General features: G+C 36.8%; 1 protein-coding gene across 1 annotated transcript in view; it reads right to left on the bottom strand.

Moving 5' to 3' along the window:
• Positions 1-11,664, bottom strand: part of ITGB3BP (integrin beta 3 binding protein (beta3-endonexin)) — a 32,589-nt gene that overhangs the window by 14,445 nt on the left and 6,480 nt on the right. Inside the window, exons 4-5 of the mRNA XM_009319858.1 lie at positions 10,443-10,581; positions 2,962-3,031 (exon numbers count right to left, since the gene is read on the bottom strand). Of these exons, the coding sequence (XP_009318133.1) occupies positions 2,962-3,031; positions 10,443-10,581 (209 nt within the window). The remainder of the gene's footprint in view (positions 1-2,961; positions 3,032-10,442; positions 10,582-11,664) is intronic.

Below are 11,664 nucleotides of genomic sequence, written 5' to 3' on the forward strand. Positions count from 1 at the left end.
TTACTACCAGTCTAAAGATGGTCAGCTTTCAGAGTTTAATGGGGTTTGCAGTAAAAATTAAAATAATATACAATCAGATTAGGTCTAAATGGCGGACTGTAATGCATGATTAAGGATTTGCACTGAATATGTATTGAAAAAATTCCTGCAATTAATGTTTAGGCTATTTTCTCTTTGAACCATTTAAACATGCAAATCAAATGGAGACAACAGAGAAATAATCCATTTACTGCTTCCTCCCACAGAAGGGAGAATCACCCTTATAAGAAACCCCAAATTTAGAAACAGAACTACAGTATGAGAAAAACTTATCACTATTGTATTTCAACATGGGAACAGAAGGCTATGCAGAAAAGAAAATGCTAAAGTCAGTGTATTGTACAGTATATTTTCCACCTGTAAAAATAAAGTGTATGGAAGTTCACATAAATATCACTGTGTAGGTGTTAGTTTATAAATGTGTTTTACTGGCATGTCACTAACTGCTAGTCTCCTGCAAATCTTGCAATTTTTTAAAAATATACTGAATTATTGAACGCAAACATTTACATGTCAATGAAGACTATGATTACTCAAATTGTTCTGCATTTCAAGGTTACTATCACTAAGAAACGAGTCTATAGATGTTGACCAAGGGATTTACTGAACCACAAAAAAACCCCAATTAATCAGTTAACAGCTTTCCACTGATATAACTGTAAGATTGTATTTTTTACTATCTAACATGCCACTTAAACAATTCTACTATCTGTCAAGCTCCATCACTTAGAAGATACTTACTGTCCTACAACGAAGAAATTTCAAGCTAATGGTGAGGGAAAGCATCCATTACAAGAAAAAAACCCAACACACACATTGAGAGTTCAAGTGCAATAATCAAAAGGGAGAGCTACAACTTCAAACATAAGAAACATAATATTTAGTTGAATAAACATCACAAATATTATTTGTTAGTGAAAAAGAAATGCATGCATAAAATATCTGGCCCCAAGGGAATTTTAATCTGGGACACCAGCAGAACTGTGATACAAATATTTAATACATACAACATAATACAGAAGCAAAATAACAAAAATCAATGTCTACTTAAGCATACGATGAAAGAAACCCACTCAAGTTCAAAACCCCAACTCTTTAATGTTGGTTAACTAGCTTGCATGAATACTGCACTAGCATGGTGATACTTCTTCCAATAACACAAGCTGCAGCACAGCAGTTGCGCTCTGCCTTCAATCTCAACAGGACTTACAGTATGACCTGTTGTCTGAAGTAGGAACACAAGAAAAGTACAAAGAAGCTGGTCAACAAAGGAATATGCAGGCAATGGAGGTTTGCATTACACTGTCAGGTGAGCTCTTAGTGACAAACTGGGGTAATAGGAAATGCACCTCAGATTTTGGAGAGAAAGTGCGCCTGACCTACAGACAGGAGAATTTACATAGCAATTTGAATTGGATGCACAGGCACTGGACCTGAATGAAATACAGGACAATCACATTACACAGAATGATAAAAAAATATATAATGTTGTAGAGTAGAGAAGAAGAGATGTGGTATAGTCATGTTGATGCTGAGCTGTGAATTAGACTTTCCCAGATAGATGTCAAAGATTGATGTCAAGATTCCACCAAAGGACAAGTTGAAGCATCTTCATGTCCAACAAATGTAGGACAACACAACAGGATAATAAGATTTCAAGAACAAAAATGTAGACAGTGTTGAAGAAGGAGGAGAATAAAGACTTTTTTTTGAAATTTTGCTAATAAGAGATCACAAGAGTCTCTGGTGAATGCAATTTCAGTTGAGTAAAAAGGATGGAAATGGATGGGGAGCTATCTAGGATAATATTGTATTAGCAGCAAGAAGTATGAACATGCTTATTGAGGAAAGAAACTTTCAGATTTGTAGCTGGACTAAAGCTTAAACTCAAAGTAGTTTTACTGAGCATATACAACTTCCATATTAAAAAACCTCATAACTTCCAGGATTTCTGAATTGGGTGACTTCCCATAAAGATGAAAGGCATCCCTGATACAATCCAACTTACAGATATTCACAGCTTTCCACTTTTTCACCAAGTTCTATCATAGATGAAACAAGTATTTCCTTTGTCTAACTTCTAGGGATGGATGTGTTTGTTTTGGCTGAAATACATAACACATTTAGCCTGACACCTCACTGCTGGCACAGAAAATTTCAGTTGACTTTTTCAGCTGAGATTTGGCAACGTTATAAACAATTAAATATGTTTTTAGTAACAGAAAAGGTCAAGCAATACTAACAACATGAGACACTAGCAGTATTACTTCTAACACATTTTATCACTTCTCCTTCCCTACATCTATCAAGTTTAGGAAAGCAGTTTATCAGACACTTCACCTGAAATATTTATTTAAGTGCTTTACTAACTGTGGTCTGCCCAAAGCCCATTAGTGTCAGGAAGCTTATAGCTTAAAATAGGATTGTGGCAGAAAAGGCAAGAGTTTTAAAAGATTTTGCAAAGCAAACATGAAGTTTCACCATGACCATCTGTGGCTAGTTTTTAATGAAAGTGTCCTGCATTACTGGCCCTGTATCTTTGGCAGTTAATGCTTCCAAAAATAAGGTAAAGGAATGTACACTTTCAGAAGAGTCTGGAAAGGCAAAACATACCTTCCTTTCAGGAGTTTAGTTATGATACTACTCATTGTGTAGTACTATGAGCGTGACTGCTGTAATTGGCAGTGTCATATGCCCCACACTACCAGTGAAAGACAGAACCGGCTGGACAGTTGTATTGCAAACCCTGCATTAATCTGTACCTATAACTGTAAGCCTGCCATTCAGTGCCTTTGAATATCCAATCCTGTGGAATTACAAGTATTAAAAAAAAATCGATATTAATTTAATTCTGTATGAAATATTATTCTTTCATAAGTAAAAATAATGACACTGCACCCACAACGCATTTAATACACTTACGCATCCTCCTCTGTTTGAGGCTGCCCTCTTCTGGATAATCTTTCTGAATCATTCTGCTCAGTTCCACCTCCTAGGAGGGTCACAAGAAAGAAAAGAAACAATAAAGATGAAAATAAGATATCGAGTATTTGAAGCACATGAAAAAGGTGTTAGTATGAACCCTGACTGTTCAATGATCTTTTAGGAAGAGAAGAAAACCAAAGCTCACTTACAAAGCAGGACAGATTCCCTTGTAATGAAACACACTAAGTTCACTATAATTTACTCTTTCGTAATTTGACCTCTCACCAATTCACATCATATTTATATTTGTGGAAACCCTGGGATTATAGTATTAATAACTGGAAGTTAGTATAATTCTGACACAGTTATTGCGTTCTACTCAGAAGCTTTTTATCCTATTAACTGCCTAAATACAGCATATTAGCACAGAGCATTATCATTAAAATACTGTAATGACTGAGCAATGAAACCTCCATTTTCCTTTAATAAAAAGTGCCTGGCCCCCAACTCCATCTTGTAAACAACTACAAAGGGATACTGCAAATTACTTCCAAAGGCTCTGACATGCTATATTGACAATATAATATTCTAGCTCGTCATATGATGGGGCATGATAAATCATATGCCAGTTGCCATTATTCTGCATGGTGAGTCGTATTTCTACATTTCAGTGCACTGATATTTTGAGCAGATGCATGTTTCTATGAGGAAACAGGAATAGGGTATTACCACAAAAGTCCATTCCCATGGATTTGTTACTAAAACCTAGGCTCACATGTGGTGTTGGTAAACTGGTGGACTGCCTTTCTGTCACCGTAGGTCGGGCATTCTTAAATGACCAGATTCCAAGATAAGCGCCTAACACAGACTGCTCTCCCAAAGCAGGTGGACAGGGGGATGTTTTCAGTGATTCTGATTAGATTAAGAAAGTTAGTGCTGCACTAAAACAACATCTTTGGCTCACTGGCTGCTATCTACTTGAGATTGTTCAACCACTTACAAAGGCCTCATTATGTATATCATGATGTATAACAATACACCTCTGATCACAAAAGACTTTCTGAATTCCCATCTATTTACACAACTTATCACAACCTATACAATTCAGACAGAAATCATATTAGAACAAAAACAGATTCAAATTTTATCTCATGTATCAATTACTATTGTTTTTAAAGTCATTAGCTGGTCGATTCTGCTTGCCCTCCAATTACCATATCAGGAGGGTGATGTACTAGCAGAAAAAAGTACTGCATCCCTCCTAACTAATACTTAAAAAATAGTATATACTGTCACATTTGATAGGATCCCACAATACAGTAGCCTTTGGTGAAACTACTGAAAATAGTGAAGCCATAACTATTCATGGTATTGTGCTCCACACAATCTATACGGTCACCTTTTAACACTTTAAGTGTTATATCTGTCTAGGTTCCAGCAATAAAGAGGTCACATCTGAATAGCAGAAATGATTTCTGTTTAGTTATGGCTGAAGTTGAAGACATATAATGTGGAGTTTTTGTAACTTCCGTCTTAAGAATTTCCCCCCTCCACAGTATGAGTCACACAGTCAGTCTCTCATTTTCTACTGCAATGTAAAAGCTCCCTTTTTTGGACACAGTTCTATTCTCCTATACAATGGATTTCTTTTGGATCTGATACTCATTAAAGACAAAATGGTGGAGGTGTATGCATACATACAAAGAAGGAGAGGCATAATCATGCATTCATTCTTTTTTTCTGAAAACAGTTTTCCCCTTGAACAATGAGATCATTAGTGCATTCGACAATTAGTGACTTAGAATTGCATACCAGTAATTCAGCTTTAGAATTCACTGTACTTGTAGCCAATCAGACTCATCTATCCAAAACCCAAGAAAGATCTTTTTTTTCTGGTGCCAAGGAAGTTCACAAGGTCTTTTAAATTAGTTCTTATCTACTGTCCCACCAACAGATGCATACACGTTCTTACGAATGCTTCATACTGAACAGCTGTTATTGTAAGGTGAAATTCACCTTTAAGTGAAAGATTTGGAGGGAACTACAACAGGTCTTTACCGTGGCCTTAACAAATGCATTGATCCTAGAACAGACCCTCTGGAATGAGGTGCTTTTCACATTTCACTGTAATACATCTCCTTTCCGACATCAGACTAAAAAAGAGAGACCACACTAAGCATGAAACACTTTGATTTCTTCTTGCTAGATCTAAATTATTACATACAAGTATCAGCACTCAAGGATAAATTAACTTTTAATTTTAATATTTTGTAAAACATTTAGAAATACCTCAGAATGACAAGGTGCTATAAAAGTTTAAGGTGTTCCACTACAGTAGCTAAAGGTTAAGACCCCCCAAAAGATTTCATTTTAAATCTAAGTACTCATAGAACTTACACTTAAATCAGTCATCAATTATCAAACAGATACTACTTCTAGACCAGTACTATAGAATGGCAAGACCCTGGATTGATTTGAATAAAAATAAATCAATTTAAAATAAATCTTAAAAATATGTTAGCCAACAATGACGAGAAATTAGTGATGATTTAGTATTCTGTTATTTTAGAAATTTATGTCATAAATGGGTTGTGAAATTTTGGGTAGTTAGGCGATATATGAATTAATCAGGCAGCCCAATAGGACATACATTGGCCAATATCATAAAGACACATGATCTTATAATTGGGTTGGTTCATGTCTTCTAAAATAAATGTTACTTTTGAGCAATCTTAGCATTCTGTAGGTATTTAGTCTTTTTTGAGGCACTCCTCCACCCTTTTATTCAAAAGAAAGTCATGTTCGTAAGACACGTAATTTCCACCTGTCTCAGTGAAATAGATGCATGCAACTTTGTGTACTTCGCACACTTCAAAATAAGTTTTCATAGCTACTGGCATTAATTTTGTAATAATTTTCATTCTGTTGTTTTCTTATATATTGGTCACAGAAAAATAGAATATAGATTATACTCTAACACCTCACTTACAGGTGATATGCGTAATCTATTAAAACACTGTAACACTTAAAATGTCTTTTCAGAAGGAAAAAAGAAATTGTGGGTTTAAAAGGACAACCTGAAACCTGTGGTATAAGAGGAAGTCCTATATACCACCACCTTGTAGCTATATGAACACAGGAAAAAAAAAGATGGCTAGTACTACGTTACTGAATAATTCTCCATCTAAATGTCAGCTATGATCACGTGATCAGTCTTTTTATAGGCAAAAAGAATGTTCCCCTACGTCCATACTTAATATCAGTACGGAAATACAGTACATGTTCACCTTTCCCATCGACATCCTAATATACAGGCATTTTAATACAAGACGTTGCCCCCTTTTTTCTTTCACCTAAGAGATAAGGCATGTAATGGAAATGCAGAGATGCTGAAAAAGTTTTAAAACTTGTAGTAGATTTAAACGTTTGTGTATTATCATGTGTTGTGTCACCAAAAGGCATCGACTAAAACTAAAGGAAAGAGGTCATTAAAGGAGGTAATTACAAACATGTAGGGATATTCAAGAAAAGATATCTAAAGAGCCATAGCATTTTTAATTCTGTATCTGACTGCTATCATTATATACAATTTTAAAAGCTTTTTGCAAAGGTAAGTGTTAAAGTGCAGGTGGATATCCAGCCAGGCTGAGGTATAGTTTCATATTCTGCAGACAGCTGCAAAATTAAAATCTGCATTTATACGTAAAAAAGTAGAAGTTTTTTTTCAGAACTGCTTTTGTGATGTGGCAACACTAACAGAAAGCTTACTGCTCCCAGTGCCTCAGACTGTAGTCAGCGGGGATATAGATTGTTCTAATCTGATTCTTCCCTCAGGATACAGACAATCTTAATTCAGCAATTGTCAGCAGCTAGGTATAACATGCAGTCACTTTTCTTGAATCTGAATACTTATTGCTCCATTCTGGGTGAGAATATAGGATGCCACATCATGACAAAACAATTAATTGAAGTATGGTATGAGCTGACCTTTCCATGACATGACAGATGCCAGTACAGGCACACCAATTGATTGCACTAACAACAGCCATATCTCTGATCTGTCGGAGAACACCTATTGGCAACTCTTCTCATTGAAAGGTTTCTTCGTACAGGATGAAGAGATTCATATTTACCACGAGATAAAAAAAAAAAGACACATAGGCTCTTCATTTCATCCAGGAAGTACCATCAAATCCTGAGACTGGTATAGGAGTTAATACATGCAAACACAAAATCTCCTTCTTACTGATGAAAGCAGAGACTACCACAGAAATTTGACCTGGGAATACTTTGAAAATACCTTTCTCTCTGTAGAAAAATACAGTAGATAAATTCACATGTCAAAGACACAAGTTCCCTAACAAAATAAGTCAGAATGCTGTTCACTGGAAGAGTTACTTTTCACAGTAAGAAGAAAGTTGGAAAAGAGTGGGGTTAGATTGCTATCTAACTTGGTTTAAACTCCCAGGAGAAAATTCAACACATAACCAGGGATATCTGTGGGAATACTTAAGACAATGTCTTAAGCAACTTAGTTGAAGAGGAAAATCCCAAAGAGAAACTGTTTATAGTCTTTTAAGAATGCAGGGGTCTATACTTTAAAGGCCTGACAAAATGTCACTTAAGATTTCTGGATGTGAACTAAGTGGGAGTGTGGAGATACACACCATGCCAAATAATCATCTTTTTAGGAATCAAGAAAAAGCCATTAGTTTTGAGAGGAGGAACTGTTCACAAGACAGGGTAGGCACAGTGGCAAAGATCCTTACTTTCCGGTAGACAGAAGTTTACTCCGTCCATCCCAAACCAGGAAGTACATAAATGAGGCCTTCCATTGCAAATCTCAACATAGTTCTCAAAAGGCCACAAAATTAAACACACATCAACTGCACATATCTTAAATTTTGTGAACGCAAGGGTGTTCTAAAACACAGGTCCTTTCAAGATACCAGGTTTGCACAAATAGTTGGGACACTCACTGAAAGAATGGGGAGAAATTAGTATAATTCTTCCTCCAAAGGCTTCTTGGAATGTCAATGGTTGAAACAGTCATTTTTGTACTAGTTCCAGGGACAAATGTCCAATTCAAAAGCATTGCACTGGCGGAGAAGAACAGCTATTCTGGGGAGAACTGGAATCAGCAGAGAACTTGGTAGGAAAGTTGTGAATCTTCCAACTGGCAGTGAGTGCTCATGAAAAACTTGACTGTATTAAAAACTGTTTGACAAACACGTAACGAGGACACAAAGCCAGGTCACAATGAGGACTGGCAGCACAATAAAGAATTAGGATATGGCTGCTTCTGTTTAGTTTCCTAGCATGACTACTAATTAGGAAAATAAAAACCAAAACAAAACCCCTGCACACAGGCCTGTAACAATGCATAGCTATACTGCCACCAAAACACCCAATACTTCCATGCTTCCTCAAGTACTCTGATATTTTTAATAAGGAAAAGGGATGTAATGCTCACAGATTGTAGTATTTTCAGCTTGAAGACTTCCAGTAATTTTCATTTTTACTTCAGCCAGTTTTGACAGAACCCCAAAATTTCATGATCACATTCCTTTAAAACAAAAAAATCCCTTTTTTCCTGGAGGAAAAATCCACTTTTGCACATCCATCATGAGAGCATATGATGCAATAGCTAGTGCAAAAATCTGCAGACATCTAGATAAATTTCAAACAGTGGTTATTCTATCCTGCTAGAATATTTCTACTCATCATAATTCATGAATGTTAGTGAGGCCTCAATTACTGCACATAAATTCCAAAATATATGGGGCATAAAAAGCTCTTTAACCCAACAAAAGGGCATAACAAGAACTGATGGCTGAAAATTAAAGCCAGACAAATTCAAAATCAGACAGGAGAATTCTTTTTTTTTTTTAATAGCGAAGGTAATTGAACAAGGAACTTGCTAACATGGGAAGTGATGGATTTTTATTATTATTATTTTTAAAATAATTTGAAGTCTTCAAATCAAGACTCAACCATTTCTCTAGGAGTTGTACTGCGAGGAAATAAAAGCTCTTGGGCTCCATATGGGAAAGATGATGTCCTGGTTTCGGCTGGGGTAGAGTTAATTTTCTTCCTAGTAGCTGGTACAGTGCTATGTTCTGAATTCAGGATGAGAATAATGTTGATAACACACTGATGTTTTAGTTGTTGCTAAGCAGTGTTTATACTAAGTCAACGACTTTCCAGCTTCCCATACTCTGCTAGCAAGGAGGTGCACAAGAAGCTGGGAGGGCGTATAGCCAGGACAGCTGACCCAAACTGGCCAAAGGGATATTCCTTCATAGAGAAAGACTCAGAGCTGAGAAATGCTATATGTATGTATGCATGCATGCAAGCATTTATTTTACTGGCAAGAACAGTGAAGCCTGTCCCTCCACCGGAAACCTGGAAGTACATAAACCAGGACTTGCACTGCAAATCTCAACATAGTTCTCAAAAGGCCACAAAATTAAACATGCATCAACTGCACCCATCTTTTCTTTCCAGCTCGCCTGACCACAAGAGTCCAGACCTCAGCTGTGTATTATAAACAATGGATTGCACTGCCTTGCAAAAGAGTAAACCAGGACTTCCTTGCAATAATCTGAAGTAGCACACAGCAACCTCAGAACATCTCCCTGTATCATAGAATGGTTAGGTTGGAAGGGACCTTAAAGATCATCTAGTTCCAACCCCCCTTCCATGGGCAGGGACACCTTCCACTAGACCAGGTTGCTCAAAACCCCGTCCAACCTGGCCTTGAATGCTTCCGGGGATGGGGCATCCACAGCTTCCCTGGGCAACCTGTTCCAGTGCCTCATAGTGAAGAATTTCTTCCTTATATCTAATCTAAATTCACCCTCTTTCAGTTTAAAGCCATTACCCCTTGTCCTATCACTACAGGCCCTTGTAAAAAGTCCCTCTCCAGCTTTCTTGCAGGCCCCCTTCAGGTACTGGAAGGCTGCTATAAGGTCTCCCCAGAGCCCTCTCTTCTCCAGGCTGAACAACCCCAACTTTCTCAGCCTGTCATCATAGGAGAGGTGCTCCAGCCCTCTGATCATCCATAATTCAAAGAAGAACAAAGTCACCGTCAGTAGCACATACCAGTTCTGCCGATGAAAGCTGGGACTTAGAAAGAAAGCAAACAAAGGACATTGCTAGCATAAACAGGCCTAACCAATGGAATTAATGGAATTATTGACAAAAATGCCAGTGCAGGGTTTTTTTGCTGAGCCAAAGTCAAACATTTTTAATATTGATCAACAGAAAGCAAAACTTGTTTCATAAACAAGTTGTTTCATAAACACCCCAAGATTTATACTGAAAAGATTCAAGCTTTAAAATCAACATCAGCTTTTCCAAAAGAGATTAAAATTTTTTAAGAGGAAGAGAAATCAAACATACCACATGAGACACAAGTTACTCAAGCCAATAACCAGAAAAATGTTGCAGTAAGAAAGACAGAATGTTCAACTAACCATTTGATGGGTGATTTCTGAGATTTTGTGCATTATGACTCGTGGGAGATGAAAATGGACTTATTTGGCGTGTTCCTGTTGTTGGTGAGTAAGAGTTTAGATTTCTCTTTTTGGTCTTCAAAGGTGTTGCATCAGATGGCTAAAATGTAGCAAAAGACAAAGAATCTAGATGAATATTGGCTAAAGATAAAGAAGTACCCTATGTCCACCTAAACCTACAACAGTTGTAAACTTCCCTTCTGCAAACTAAATACATTCTGGCCTCTACCTTTCCTATCAGTAGTTACATACTGCACCCCAAACCAAACAAAGCCTCTCTGAACATTTACTATCTGGTAATAGATTTTTCTAAGTAATTCCTAACTTTATGTAATCCCATTTATGGAAAGCCCATGTTGTATGTTGTGGTGAGTTGACCTTCGCTGGCTGCTAGGTGTCCACCAAGCCTCTCTATTGCTCCCCCTCCTCATTAACATTAGCTTTACTCAAAAAAACCAAAAAGCCCTTCAAACACTAGCCTCCCAGTTTTCATAAACAAAAAGTACGTGGTTTCCAGACATTTAGGTATTCTGGCATGAATACTTGGGATTTTTTGTTTGGTTGGTTTTTTTCTTTTCAAAAGTAGTCAAAAACTGGTATTATTTTTCCTACAGTATTTAAGACACATGAACTATAAGCAAGTATTTTTAGATTTTAATTCTATCAAAAGATAGTTATTTCTAATGATTTTCTAAACAAGTGTTAATTAAAAAAACTCCAAGTGAGTCCCTTAAATCCAAAATTTTGTCTCTGGCATATGTCTAATGATTTCACTGTATCAACATCTGTCATGCAAAGAATAACGGGACATTCTGGGCAAAACCACTTTTTCCAGTCCCTTTCAAAATTTTCTCAAGGACTTAAAGAAGGGCTGTCTAAATGCAGTGAAAGACACTTTTTCCTACAGTTTCGTGATTTTTTTTCCCCTCTTGGAAACATAGTACCATCAAAGCAAATCCCACAGAACTCTGAGGAGGCCTGAACCTCATAGGTTTAAGGTTTCACAAATATCCCCTGGAAAATTTAACTACAGCAATTTTAGATTTCAAAAGGGGTGTACAGGTGGCAAAAGCAGTATTTTTAAGACCAATAATCAGGTTCACCAGGTAACATGTGGGAAAACCACAAGTCATACCGGGATGTAAATCATATCAGATCACAAAGCTACATATACAAAGGTGAC

Source organism: Pygoscelis adeliae, unplaced genomic scaffold, assembly GCF_000699105.1.
Source record: "Pygoscelis adeliae isolate BGI_AS28 unplaced genomic scaffold, ASM69910v1 Scaffold181, whole genome shotgun sequence".
Classification (NCBI taxonomy): Eukaryota; Metazoa; Chordata; class Aves; order Sphenisciformes; family Spheniscidae; genus Pygoscelis; species Pygoscelis adeliae.